The sequence below is a fragment of the Rutilus rutilus genome (genome assembly GCF_951802725.1).
Source record: "Rutilus rutilus genome assembly, chromosome: 22".
Lineage (NCBI taxonomy): Eukaryota > Metazoa > Chordata > Actinopteri > Cypriniformes > Leuciscidae > Rutilus > Rutilus rutilus.
In genome coordinates this window covers 32,790,230-32,806,405 of record NC_140227.1, presented here as the reverse complement: position 1 = coordinate 32,806,405, position 16,176 = coordinate 32,790,230, and the positions used below count along the sequence as shown (strand labels likewise).

The 16,176-nt window shown below is 42.1% G+C and overlaps 1 protein-coding gene across 4 annotated transcripts in view; it reads right to left on the bottom strand.

Annotated features, from left to right (window-relative positions):
* The window catches only part of il1rapl1b (interleukin 1 receptor accessory protein-like 1b), a 207,213-nt gene that overhangs the window by 93,388 nt on the left and 97,649 nt on the right, over positions 1-16,176 (bottom strand). For all 4 annotated transcript variants that reach the window (XM_084394789.1, XM_084394791.1, XM_084394790.1 and 1 more), the window contains exons 4-5: positions 10,416-10,602; positions 8,527-8,680 (exon numbers count right to left, since the gene is read on the bottom strand). In XM_084394789.1, coding sequence (XP_084250915.1) covers positions 8,527-8,680; positions 10,416-10,602 — 341 coding nt within the window. The remainder of the gene's footprint in view (positions 1-8,526; positions 8,681-10,415; positions 10,603-16,176) is intronic.

Sequence of the window (16,176 nt, the reverse complement as noted above, 5' to 3'; positions counted from 1 at the left end):
CATACACACATAACATACACACACAACATACACACAACATACACACACAACACCCACACAACATACACACACAACATACACACAACATACACACACAGCATACACACAGCATACACACAACATACACACACCATACACACATAACATACACACAACATACATGCACAGCATACACACAACATACACACAAAGCATACACACAGTATACACACAACATACACACAACATACACACACAACATACACACAACATACACACAGCATACACACAACATACATGCACAGCATACACACAACATACACACAAAGCATACACACAGTATACACACAACATACACACAACATACACACACAACATACACACAACATACACACAGCATACACACAACATACACAGCATACACACAAAGCATACACACAGTATACACACAACATACACACAACATACACACACAACATACACACACCATACACACATAACATACACACACAACATACACACATAACATACACACACAACATACACACAACATACATGCACAGCATACACACAACATACACACAAAGCATACACACAGTATACACACAACATACACACAACATACACACACAACATACACACAACATACACACAGCATACACACAACATACACAGCATACACACAAAGCATACACACAGTATACACACAACATACACACAACATACACACACAACATACACACAGCATACACACAACATACACACAACATACACACACAACATACACACAACATACACACAGCAGACACACAGCATACACACAACATACACACATAACATACACACACAACATACACACAACATACACACACAACACCCACACAACATACACACACAACATACACACAACATACACGCACAGCATACACACAGCATACACACAACATACACACACAACATACACACACAACATACACACAACATACACACAGCATACATGCATAACATACACACACAACATACACATAACATACACACACAACATACACACACAACATACACACATAACATACACACGCAACATACACACAACATACATGCACAGCATACACACAACATACACACAGCATACACACAACATACACACACAACACACACACACACACACACACACACAGCATACACACAACATACTCACAAAGCATACACACAGTATACACACAACATACACACAACATACACACACAACATACACACAGCATACATGCATAACATACACACACAACATACACACAACATACACACAGCATACACACAGCATACACACAACATACACACATAACATACACACAACATACACACACAACACCCACACAACATACACACACAGCATACACACAGCATACACACACAACATACACACAACATACACACACAACATACAGACAACATACACACAGCATACACACAACATACACACACAACATACACACATAACATACACACACAACATACACACAAGATACATGCACAACATACACACAACATACATGCATAACATACACAGCATACACGCATAACATACACACACAACATACATGCATAACATACACACACAACATACACACATAACATACACACACAACTAACATGCATCACATACACACACAACATACACACAACATACACACACAACATACACACATAACCGCAGTGGAGTATGAAGTGTGTTCATGTCTTACGGACTGTACTGAGATCAGCAGGACTCTATAAATGAACACTGTACACACACTACACACACTACACACACACAGTACATTCACAGTAAAACATTCATAAATCAAGTCTTTCCCAAACCCTAGTAGCACTAATGGTGCTCATCACGAGAAGCATTCGATAATATGCTGGTATTATATAATAATATGTTGATAACTACACTCTCATAAGCACAATAATAGAAAGAAAAATGGTTCTTGAATTTAAAACTTAATAACCGAACTGAACTTAAAATGTTTTTCATGAGCTCATCGCAATGCATTCTGGGACTACAGGAGGTTTACTTCTCGTGCTGGTTCTCAGAAGGCGTCCAATGAACAGATGACTAATTACTCAAAGAATAACAATTATTGATAATGTATTAAAATAATCTAACTCAATTAAAGTGCTAAAACACACCAAGAAGTGAACTGAAATATTGAATATTGAATATTGAATATTTCTTTTTTTAACATGCAGTTCTCGAAATGAATTGTTATTCTACCAGAAAGACTCGGGAGATAAATTGATATAACAAGCATAAATTTATTAACAGCCCAGCAAGCATAAATTTATTAAAGTTCTTTGGCGTAGGCCCCGTCCTTAGCGCGCAATGCGAGGGTAGCGGAAGCTGCATATCCTGCCTGAAGACGAAGGCCATCTTGGTGGTGTTGGGGAGGATGGAGGGGAAGGGGCCATCCTGGTGGTGTTGGGGAGGATGGAGGGGAAGGGGCCATCCTGGTGGTGTTGGGGAGGATGGAGGGGAAGGGCCCATCCTGGTGGTGTTGGGGAGGATGGAGGTGAAGGGGCCATCCTGGTGGTGTTGGGGAGGATGGAGGGGAAGGGACCATTCTGGTGGTGTTGGGGAGGATGGAGGGGAAGGGCCCATCCTGGTGGTGTTGGGGAGGATGGAGGGGAAGGGGCCATCCTGGTGGTGTTGGGGAGGATGGAGGGGAAGGGGCCATCCTGGTGGTGTTGGGGAGGATGGAGGGGAAGGGACCATCCTGGTGGTGTTGGGGAGGATGGAGGGGAAGGGGCCATCCTGGTGGTGTTGGGGAGGATGGAGGGGAAGGGGCCATCCTGGTGGTGTTGGGGAGGATGGAGGGGAAGGGACCATCCTGGTGGTGTTGGGGAGGATGGAGGGGAAGGGGCCATCCTGGTGGTGTTGGGGAGGATGGAGGGGAAGGGACCATCCTGGTGGTGTTGGGGAGGATGGAGGTAATTGGCAGCGTCAGCATCTGCGAACTCAGACAAATGTAAGTACCAATCTTTTATACTGCGAGTGTTAGCACATGATTGGTTAGAAGTGAGGTAATACATGACGCGCTGATTGAGTCTTCCTGGCAGAACTTACGCTAAAGCTTTCATTTTCATACTGTATACATACATTCCCAGTTTGGAAAACAAGCAGCTTAGTCATAATGTCATCAGCGTGAATATCTCCTAACTCTAGCGGTAAAACAGCTCTTCTTCTTCATCTTCCCCTTCTTCTTCTTCTTCATGTTCATCATCTTCTTCATGTTCATCTTCTTCTTCTTCATCTTCTTCTTCTTCTTCTTCATGTTCATCTTCATCTTCTTCTTCTTCTTCTTCTTCTTCATGTTCATCTTCTTCTTCTTCTTCTTCTTCTTCTTCTTCATCTTCTTCTTCTTCTTCTTCTTCATGTTCATCTTCTTCTTCTTCTTCTTCATGTTCATGTTCATGTTCATCTTCTTCTTCTTCATCTTCATCATCTTCTTTTTCTTCTTCTTTTTCTTCACGTTCATCTTCTTCTTCTTCTTCATCTTCTTCTTCTTCTTCATCATCTTCTTCTTCTTCATGTTCATCTTCTTCTTCATGTTCATCTTCTTCTTCTTCATCTTCTTCTTCTTCATGTTCTTCTTCTTCATCTTCTTCTTCATCTTCTTCTTCTTCTTCTTCATCATCTTCTTCTTTTTCTTCTTCTTTTTCTTCACGTTCATCTTCTTCTTCTTCTTCATTTCTTCTTCTTCATCTTCTTCTTCTTCATCATCATCTTCTTCTTCTTCATGTTCTTCTTCATCTTCTTCATGTTCTTCTTCTTCTTCATGTTCTTCTTCTTCATGTTCATCTTCTTCTTCTTCTTCATGTTCATCTTCTTCTTCATGTTCATCTTCTTCTTCTTCTTCTTCATCTTCTTCTTCTTCTTCTTCATGTTCATCTTCTTCTTCTTCTTCTTCTTCTTCTTCATGTTCATGTTCATCTTCTTCTTCTTCATCTTCATCATATTCTTTTTCTTCTTCTTTTTCTTCACGTTCATCTTCTTCTTCTTCTTCATCTTCTTCTTCTTCTTCATCATCTTCTTCTTCTTCATGTTCATCTTCTTCTTCATGTTCATCTTCTTCTTCTTCATCTTCTTCTTCTTCATGTTCTTCTTCATCTTCTTCTTCATCTTCTTCTTCTTCATCATCTTCTTCTTTTTCTTCTTCTTTTTCTTCACGTTCATCTTCTTCTTCTTCTTCATCTTCTTCTTCATCATCTTCTTCTTCTTCATGTTCTTCTTCATCTTCTTCATGTTCTTCTTCTTCTTCATGTTCTTCTTCTTCATGTTCATCTTCTTCATCTTCTTCTTCTTCTTCTTCATCTTCTTCTTCTTCTTCATCTTCTTCTTCTTCTTCATCATCTTCTTCTTCTTCATGTTCTTCTTCTTCATGTTCATCTTCTTCTTCTTCTTCTTCATCTTTCACATGTTCGTTCTGCACATGTGAAGTCTTCAACACGACTGTCAACATCGTGTAAATCTCTGATGGATCTCTGACCTGAATATGGTTCTTAGAATCCAGAACTCATGCACTCGAACTCCATCAAGACGGAGGATCCTGTGTAATTAATGAAGAACACTTTAAAACAGCCCTTCATTTGGCCGGGCCTCACTAATGAGCTCTAAATATAACCGCATTAGACATTCTCCTCCGCGCTGGCCGCTCATTTATTTAAAGCTGCTCTGGGTTTAGAGGAAAAGTGCCTCCTCATCACAAAGCCGACACACATCAGGACGACAGCGAAGCACTCGAGCTCTCAACTTTATTTCAGTTTCCCTTCAAGAAGAGTTTCTATCTCCTGCTGGCTCCTCGTGTCTTCAGACCACTCTTCAGTTTCTGTCCAATTAGAAGATTGTGGATAAACGAGACGGGTAATATTAAACATCATAAGTGTCCAGTTAGGTCCTGAAAATCCTGTTCCTCGAAACGACTCCCATCATCAGAGCCGTTCTCCAGCGCGATCCTCACACTATATCACTGACAAGTGCTTAATCTAGGAGAATCCTCACACAGACTCTCTGCGTGTGTGTGTGTGTGTGTGTGTGTGTGTGTGTGTGTGTGTGTGTGTGTTGTGTGTGTGTGTGTGTGTGAGAGAGAGAGAGAGAATTCTTGTCATAAATGTTTGTCAAGTCATCTTTTGACTTTATCCAATACAGATTGTTTCAATGCATCTTTATAGTGATAACAGGAAAATAATGACTGTAAAGATGATAATGCGATTGTAGCTCGTCGTATATATACAGTAAATATTATTCGGACTGCGACTGATGACGTGTGACGTGCATTTAATCCTTCAAATATTAAATTAGGCATCATGTTACATGCATGGGATAGAGAGATGTTGACTAGCTCGACTGCAGAAAGTCTGTGTATCTTCATGTAAACGCACTGAGACGACAGAGAGAAATGTGGAGGAGTGTATCTGTGTTTAACCCTGTGAAGAGAGCGTCTCCGTCAGTTACGTATTTATGAAAGTGAGCAACAGATCGCTGGCATACTGAATACTGCAAACGCTCTCTCTCTCGCTCTCTCTCTCTCGCTCTCTCTCTCTCTCACTCTCTCTCTCTCTCGCTCACTCTCTCTCACTCTCCCTCTCTCTCTCTCTCTCTCTCTCTCTCTCTCTCTCAATTCAATTAAATTCAAATGAGCTTTATTGGCATGACTTGTACAGTATTGCCAAAGCATTGGCCATTACATAAGCAATGAACAAAATAATCAATAAATTCAATAAATCAATCAGTAAACAAATGCATGAATACATTTATATAAACAAGAAAAAAACAACAGAAAAAAACAACAACACCACCTTTGTACATTTGTACCAACATTCAGACAAGATGAGAATGATTCTGACTTTAGTTTTGTCCACTGGCTGACTCTCGTAGTTTGTGGCAGGCTGTTACATATTTTGCTGCTGTTGTGATTGAGCTGGAGTTTTCTCCCAAAATATGATTTAATTTTTCTGAATTTGGTAATGCCATAAAATTTGGTTCTAGTTGTTGGAATCTAGTGAAATAGTCAGATCTAATTCTGTGATAGTGATCACAGTGTATCAGGAAGTGTTCCTCTGTCTCCATCTCTCTCTGAGAGCACAGTGAACACAGTCTCTGCAGACACACACACACACACACACACACACACACACACACACACACACACACACACACACACACACACACACACTGATGCAGATCTTTCCTCCAGATCTCAGATGTTCACACACACACACACACACACACAGACACACACACACACACACACACACTGATGCAGATCTTTCCTCCAGATCTCAGATATTCACACACACACACACACACACACACACACACACACACACACACACACACACACACACACACACACACACACACACACACACACACACACACACACAGACACACACACACACTGAAGCAGATCTTTCCTCCAGATCGCAGATGTTCACACACACACACACACACACACACACACAGACACACACACACACACACACACACACACACACACACACACACACACACACACACAGACACACACACACACACACACACACACACACACACACACACACACTGAAGCAGATCTTTCCTCCAGATCTCTGTTATATAACGCTTCATCTGAAGAGAATCCTCTCCCAGCGCAGGATCTGGCTGTTAGCAGATTCATATTTCTCTGACAAAGTCCTAATATTGACCCACTCACTTCCTAAAGCATTATAAAATAATTCCAAAACTGCATTATCACTTTCACAAACAGGAGAAATAAACAGATCCTGCAGCATTTGAAGCACATACCAGGAGCATGAAGCTCATTTCTCAGTGAAGAGCGACGAGATCTCGAACCATCAGACCAAAAAAAAAAACGTGCCTGTGACACAAAGATGGCCATTCCCGGGTGGTTTACTCGTGGTTTACTCTTTGAGCCGAGTAACGTCCACTGGGACGAACGCTACCTGTCCTGGTCAATGAGATATCAACACATGTATGAAACACACGATAAACTCGTTCAGACCTGTGATCAGCAGAGGTGAACACAACCGTGCAGATATTCAGAACAGCACGATCGCCAGTGTGATTTATCAGACATATAGCATGTAGCTTTACGTTTATTTTATATTTCTTCTTCACAAAATAAAATGGTTTTAAACGGATTCCAAACAACACAGACTGAAAGCAGGACTGGATCATCATCAGCGTATATGAGTGGTTTCATATCCGAACGATTTCCCCAATCCGAGCAGTTCTGGACAAGCACAGGCAAGAGGTTATACTGAATATCAACACTGATGCTTCACAAACCAGATTAAGGAACCAGAACCAAGAGTTGTACAAATATGAATGCTCCTGATGAGAAAATAAAGACTACTGACCATAACTAAACATGTATGTTCTGTATGATGCTACGGTTCAATAGCATGCATGAACGCTGCTGGTCCTGAGTACATATTTCGTTCTGACAATAAAATACCCTGAACCTTGAATAGACAAAAGCATTTATTCAACATGTCAATCTTTCAAAGCTTTGACATCAGAATTAGGCTAGCATATTGTAAAGAACTTAATGCGTTTTATGTTTGTTCTATTTAGAATACATGGCAAAGACATTGTAGTTTCACCATTTGCCACCGAAGACTGTCCTGCATTGTAACCGAACTGGAAAGGCCTTATAAAAGCTGAATTGAATTTGAATTGAAGTAGCAAACAGGATGCAAAACTGCAATCTGCATTTATGCATATTTTGTTACACTGAATAAATAAAAGATAACTCCATTTCCCAGAATGCCTCATCTGTGTGGAAGTACTCTGAATTATTCCAATTCCAATTCCAATTTCAACTTCCTGTGTGTTGTGGCCAATTAGATTCTAACCTGTTTCTAAATGCACAACAGCAGGAAGGACGTGTGACGCATGTCCTTTATCAGCTAGGCCTGAAAGCAAATGAATTAAACTGGTCAGTGGACTTTTGAAGAGCAGCCAAGCTGAGGCTTGTAACGCTGTTGCCTGCTGAGCACAAGCACTTCCTGTGCAGATGAGCACTTCCTGTGCAGATGGGCACTTCCTGTGCACGAGCACTTCCTGTGCAGATGAGCACTTCCTGTGCAGATGAGCACTTCCTGTGCAGATGGGCACTTCCTGTGCACGAGCACTTCCTGTGCAGCTCAATATGAGACTAATGAAGGTCATGGCAGCCGTTACTGAAGGGCCTTAGCAATGCAGGATCAGATCAAGATCGCAACCCTAACAATCCATCAAAACTCACACATTTCAGATCAGATCCAAACTATAAAACACGTGTAACATTAAAACGAAGTTCTCTGAATGCTTAGAACAGCGCTGTCCAGTTCAGCTTCTGGAGGACCTGGTTCCTGCGGACTTCAGATCCGACACAACTGGACTGACCCTGAAGACTCTGACCGGCTGCTCCAGGTGTGTTTATATAGGGTCTGACCCATGTGAACGCGGGCCTCCAGAAGCCGGACCCGACAGCCCTGGATCAGACGAGCTCATCTTACCTGTGACGGACAGATCCGTGGTCCTCCTCACCACAAAACTCCCAAACTGTAATTCACAGGTGTAATTCCCAATGTCGTCTTCCCGCACGTCTTTGATGGAGAGCACATCTGCCCTCCTGACGACGCTTGGTCTCCACTGTTTCGCCCGGCATTCCTGCATCCAGAAAACAGATCCGTGTTTAATGCAGCTGGGATCTCATTTCGCTAGAATGACACATTAATGAATTGCCTTCAAGTGGGCGGCTTTCAATGATGTCTACAGACTGCAGCGTTACTGATTTCACACTTGACAATGTTGTGACAACAGCTAGAATTTCATCTATGAATTGTTGCCTTGGCAACGCCTGCCAAAATGCCTGTCAATCATTTATTTACCACCTATTATTTTCCATGTAGATGAGCAGATGAGTTCATTATTAAAGCAGTGAACCATGAGAAACGATGCATGAACCGTGCTGCAGTTAAGCAGTGTTAATCTCAGCAAAGATTTAACTGACAAAGATTAAGGTCTTTTTAATTGCCAATGATAGAACAGACACAATTTATTGATTTTTATGAAAACATACCGCCTTTGTGTGATGAGAAAAAAAAATAACACTATAAGATATTAAGGGCCCTATTTTAACGATCTAAGCACATGGTCTAAAGCACATGGCGCAAGTTCACTTAGGGCGAGTCCGAATCCACTTTTGCTAGTTTAACGATGGGAAAAATGGTCGACGCTCCCGGCGCATGGTCTAAAAGGGTCGTCTCTATTCTCTTAATGAGTAATGGGTGTGTTTTGGGATTTACGAGCGTTAAACCAATCATAGTCTCATATCCCATTCCCTTTAAATGCCAGTTGCATTCGCGCCATGGTGGATTCGCGATCTACATGACAAAATTTGATAGTAGAAAGACCGAACGCGGCTCCAGAGCGCAAACGGATCTTCTCGTACACGAGGTAGAAATGCGCAAGCAGAACATCTACGGGACAAGCCGGATTCCACCATATATTTATGTACACAATATTGTAATCCTTTTAATTTTAAATATTTGGCATGTTTGTGTCCTGCTGTGCGTCCCTGTGTGTTTAATAAGCAGAGTGTATGCGCGTTGTGGACCCGCCTATAGGCGCACATTACTAACGCGCTCATTAAATAACAAAAAAAAATATTGCTAAAATAAAAAAGTCAGGGTTAGGGTAACCCTAACCCTTGCTATTTAAACAACATGGAGCAGGACGTGAAAATGAAAACTGCGTCAGGCTGAAACTACCAAAAATCTTGGCGCTGCATTGCGATAGGGCCCTAGAAAATTTTTTAGAAGAAGAAGGAAATGATTCAAGAACTGCAAACAAGACCTCTTCGCAAGCAGGTCAATTATCTCAGTGTATATATAGCCACGGTTTAAAGACTGATATAAACCAGTGATTCATTTAAAGAACCAGATCAAATGAGTCACTTGTTGGAGAATCAGACAGTTTTATCAGTGGGTTCATCGCTTGCTCTCTCTCTCTGTGCTGGATGCTTTGATGCTAACTAAATCCAGTCATGTTTCCTGCACGAATGTCCACAGCGATCATCTGTCTTTGATTCAATTTAGCCGGAAACTAGCGTGCAGCAGGCGTTTAATTTGACACGCGCTTACTTCAGATGAATTAGTGCTAGTGTAGTCTCACGGCTGGCAGAAACTGACCAACTCGCACAACTTTCCTCCACAGTTTCTCTGTCTCATTTTGTGCCTCAGGACTTCAGGATTGATGAAAGGTCTGTTTTCTGCAAAATAGCTTCTATTTCCAACTCTGAACGAAAACGGTAAAAGCATGTTTTTGGTGAGATGGTGATGAAGATGATGGGATGGAAACAAAATGAAGAGTATTGTAGAATAAATAAACAAGGTGACCGTACCTTGTACCAGGTGATCTCTGGGTCTTTCCCGGACTGTGTGTAGTCATCTATATCAGGACAGAGGATGTCTTTGCTCTTACTCAACTCGGCCTTCTCAAAGTACCTCATTTTGGAGTTGTAACAGAGACCCGAATTGTTCTCGGCCACCGTGAGCGACATCGACACTTTCATACAGTACGTGGAGTTCCTGCAAAACACACAAAACCAACATGATCAACAAGCTTCACACTATACACACACAGACAAAGGGAAAAGGGAATCAAATGTTTGTTCTTTCATGTCGATCAGCAGGAGAGAGGAATCTCACAGAAATCCCCTTAATCGTTGAAACGAGTCTTTACAGGACTAATGCAGTAAACGCTCAGTTAAAAGGGTAGGTTGTGTTTTCACATCATTCTCAGTGATTGTTTCTTTGCTTGTCTTCGGTAACGGATGTCTCAGATCAGCAGAAATGAGAGCAGAGAACCAGCAGGCCATTTCTCAGGTTTGTTGAATGATGTTCTCAGCCGACGCCTCTTACTGCCACAATTGAATTTATTGGAAAACAACTCCCTGAACAGAAGAAACAACACAATGCAGAATGGAGAGAAGTGCTGACTCGAAGAGTGAACGGAGACTATGAGGACCCAGAGAATGAAAACTAAAGCTTAACATTCATCCACAACATGTTATCCACACTTCCGGCTTTAAAACAGGGTCTTATAATTAGTCTGCGGTTTGATTCTCTGGTGAAATAATACAACACTGTTCCTGTAACAATACTGTTCCTTTATATACAGGACATCAGAAGACAGCCGGACAAAATCAGAGTCTACAAATGATTAATGAACCGTGAATGTGGTCAGTCTCATGCAGGAGGCCAGGGCCCATCAGAGGCCTCAGCATGACTTAAAGCGATTTAAATTAAGTTATATTTAAATAAACCTAATTAGAATGAAAAAAACAAATACAATCAAGGTGTGAACTGGATGAAAAGACACACGCAGCAGGTAAGGGCCTGTTTACACCTGGTCATTTCATGCATTTTTACTGATAGCTATCTGATTTGTTAAAACGGTTCCATTCACACTTGGCCACATAAATGTGTCTCCACAAAATGAATATAAATTTTTCATCACGGCAGTTTGCGTGTTTTAAGTGATGCGATGCGTGCCATCATATCTGGCTATAACACGCTCTCACGTTTATTTTTTTACATTTTGGGAGGAGTAAAATCTACATATGTGGTTTCAACAACCAGATGCATTTACACTTCTCCGGTTTCATCTGGAATGCGTCTCAGACAACCTCCTGAAGTGGTTTGAGCGATCGGATTTAAATCTGTCTTTTTCTATAGCTATCCGATCAGAGAAAAGCATGCATTGACCATGTGTAGACAGGCCTAAAGCCCGGCTCATGCTGTTAGGTGTGCGTCAACTTGAGTAGGGCATTTTTATAAGGCGGAGATGCAAATTCAACATGACGTGTGATTATCAGACATATGGACACACCTGTGCAAATGAGTTCCCTCGAGTCTAGTGCTGATAAATATTCTGACTGGCTCTGATATGGGAAACAAACGATTGTGACTGAGAATGGATGAGTGATGGTTGGACGACACAGAGTCTTTATCCTTAACACCTCTCTCTAAACATATCTGTGTGTAAACCCAGACGCTGAACTCTAAACCCAAACGCTGAACTCTAAACCCAGACGCTGAACTCTAAACCCAAACGCTGAACTCTAAACCCAGACGCTGAACTCTAAACCCAAACGCTGAACTCTAAACCCAGACGCTGAACTCTAAACCCAGACGCTGAACTATAAACCCAGACGCTGAACTCTAAACCCAGATCCTGAACTATAAACCCAGACGCTGAACTATAAACCCAAACGCTGAACTATAAACCCAGACGCTGAACTCTAAACCCAGATCCTGAACTATAAACCCAGACGCTGAACTATAAACCCAAACGCTGAACTATAAACCCAGACGCTGAACTATAAACCCAGATCCTGAACTATAAACCCAAACGCTGAACTCTAAACCCAGACACTGAACTATAAACCCAGACGCTGAACTCTAAACCCAGATCCTGAACTATAAACCCAGACGCTGAACTATAAACCCAAACGCTGAACTATAAACCCAGACGCTGAACTCTAAACCCAAACGCTGAACTATAAACCCAGACGCTGAACTCTAAACCCAGATCCTGAACTATAAACCCAAACGCTGAACTCTAAACCCAAACGCTGAACTCTAAACCCAAATGCTGAACTCTAAACCCAGACGCTGAACTATAAACCCAGACGCTGAACTACAAACCCAAACGCTGAACTCTAAACCCAAACGCTGAACTCTAAACCCAGATCCTGAACTATAAACCCAAACGCTGAACTACAAACCCAAACGCTGAACTCTAAACCCAAACGCTGAACTATAAACCCAGATCCTGAACTATAAACCCAAACGCTGAACTCTAAACCCAGACGCTGAACTCTAAACCCAAACGCTGAACTCTAAACCCAAACGCTGAACTACAAACCCAAACGCTGAACTCTAAACCCAAACGCTGAACTATAAACCCAGATCCTGAACTATAAACCCAAACGCTGAACTCTAAACCCAGATGCTGAACTATAAACCCAGATCCTGAACTATAAACCCAAACGCTGAACTCTAAACCCAGATCCTGAACTATAAACCCAGATCCTGAACTATAAACCCAAACGCTGAACTCTAAACCCAGATCCTGAACTATAAACCCAGATCCTGAACTATAAACCCAAACGCTGAACTCTAAACCCAGACGCTGAACTATAAACCCAGACGCTGAACTCTAAACCCAGATCCTGAACTATAAACCCAGACGCTGAACTCTAAACCCAAACGCTGAACTCTAAACCCAGACGCTGAACTCTAAACCCAGATCCTGAACTATAAACCCAGATCCTGAACTATAAACCACAGCGGTGGTGTGGCGCAATGGATAAGACACATGCCTTTGGTGTGAGAGACCCGGGTTCGAATCCACTGTGAGACACCAATGTGTCCCTGAGCAAGACACTTAACCCCTAGTTGCTCCAGAGGCATGCAACCTCTGACATATATAGCAATTGTAAGTCGCTTTGGATAAAAGCGTCAGCTAAATGAATAAATGTAAATGTAAATGTAAATGTAAACCCAGACGCTGAACTATAAACCCAGACGCTGAACTCTAAACCCAGATCCTGAACTATAAACCCAGACGCTGAACTATAAACCCAAACGCTGAACTCTAAACCCAGACGCTGAACTCTAAACCCAGATCCTGAACTATAAACCCAGACGCTGAACTATAAACCCAAACGCTGAACTATAAACCCAGACGCTGAACTATAAACCCAGATCCTGAACTATAAACCCAGACGCTGAACTCTAAACCCAGATCCTGAACTACAGTATAAACCCAGACGCTGAACTATAAACCCAAACGCTGAACTATAAACCCAGACGCTGAACTCTAAACCCAGATCCTGAACTATAAACCCAAACGCTGAACTCTAAACCCAAACGCTGAACTCTAAACCCAGACGCTGAACTATAAACCCAGACACTGAACTATAAACCCAGACGCTGAACTATAAACCCAAACGCTGAACTCTACATCCAACCCGGACAACTTAATACGCAATGTTAAAGAAAAAACTGCACTGTACATGAACTAGGGATGTTAACCGATGACCGTTTGACCGATGGTTGACCGTATCAACGTTAACCGATCAAAGTTGTCGGTAGTCAAAAAAAAAGTGATCTCTAAATTAGGCTATTATAGACAGTGGACTAAACGCTACTACAGTTAGCCTTCTCATTCCAAGATCTTTTTGTGTGAAGTGAACAAATCCCTCTCACTCAATTTTTCATAACTCGCCTGTTTGTACTTAATAAACCAATAAAAACATTTGGCGCGAGGTCACAGCGTTTGGGTTCGCGCGCTCACAAGGTTTACGAAAAGTAAAGGCTACAGGCTAAAACACTCGAGGTTAGAGCCAGGGCAGACGACAGGATGAAGCGTGCAAAGAAAAGTAGTGTGTGGGACCATTTCATCTAAAAGAATGACACAGATGTAAGTTGCAACTTGTGTGATACAGTGCTTAAATACAGTAGTAGCACATCATCTATGATGTAAGGTGATGATGATCATCATCTTTCTTTATTATTGTTAGCACTACCTCAAACTAAAGCGGCGTCTCTTCGGAGCAGTCATTTTCTTAAATGAGCCGCGGCAATGTTGCAAATGAGCTTCTAACGCTAGACAAACGCCTTTATTTTCAACGCGATCACCTTGTACCCAAACCATTTCGAAACTAAGGAGCCATTTGTCCTCCGATTACATACAAGCTCCTCGGCGCCGTGTTTGCGGGACTCATGTTTCGCGCTGTAGGGGATTTAAAAAAAGTGAAGTGAGTGGAAGGGCGGCAGTGTGTGTGTGTGTGAGTGGGAGGCAGAGCGGCAGAGAGCTCACCTCATTCCATTGACAGTTTTTTGCAGCATCCCTCCACCACCCCTTCTCCACACTTCTAGTCCTAAACACTTACATACGGGGGGAGTACTCTGGGTTCGGGCCGAACTCCGAGCTCGGAGCCCTCCCTCCGGACAGCACGCCAAATACGCATTAAACTTTACCCCTTCAAATTATATGTAAGTGTGAACTCGTGAAACTGTCTCCATACTGCAATTTTGCACATTCTTCCTCTTGTTGCTTCTTGCACTGTTATGGTCAATAGACACGTCTGGTTAGATGGTCACTGCACTTCACTGGCTCTGTACTTGTATTCTGCACAATGACAATAACGATGATCTAATCTAATCTAATGCTAGTCTCACTAGCAGAAAGATTAAATAGAATTTTATATCATTACACATAGATTGGATGACACAGATAATATTTACCCATAGTCTCAAGCTCATTTGAACTTAAGGTATGAATTTCAGTGAATCCACTAAAAATTGGGTCAGTTTATAATTAATGGCATTTTGACTAAACGTATGATCATGTTTGATTCATTGTTGGAAGTATTAAGGACCTTGGAGGAGAATTTATCACGGGTAATTACGGGATGAAGGCAGCTGTTACGTGGGAATAGGGAATCTAGCATTGGTTAAATCATTAATTTTCCCTCAGAATGCCTGCAGGCTGCATGGATATTGTGAGCGTTTCTCTCTTCCAACATGGTGTCCTGACCAGGTGTGGAGCAACAAGAGATGTACTTTGGCTCCATCAACGCCACATTCAGCAGCTTGTACATCTGCAACGCAGCATGCAGTTCATTTCTCTGCTAAAACAGATAGAACTGAGCATTCTTGGGGAAATATTGATGAGATCCTCCTGCGCCGGATATCATAAGCGCTGTCACGTGAGTGACGCCTGAAGATCTGCTGAAGCCGGTTGGTGTTCGCTACAGCATCTCTTTAAATCAGTATTTTATGAGTGCTGTATTATTTATGACCTGAGGAAGGTCAGGCTATGCTGGGAGTGGAGGAGACGCACTTTGGACCGACGCATAACTCATGTGTCCCAGTGCTGAGGCGGATTAACATGAGCTGGAGCCAGTGTTTACCCATAATGCCTCATTCTGGGCCCGTATCCTTCTGCTCTCAGCGATTCAGTGTGAAGTTAGAGCCGGTTCTCTCTCTATAGTGCCACGTCACACAAACACATCAACACTTGCTTCTCTGTCTCGCTTTCTAATGTTTGTTGCTGACTTTTCAACTTCATTAAAAGTGTAAATGTTCAGA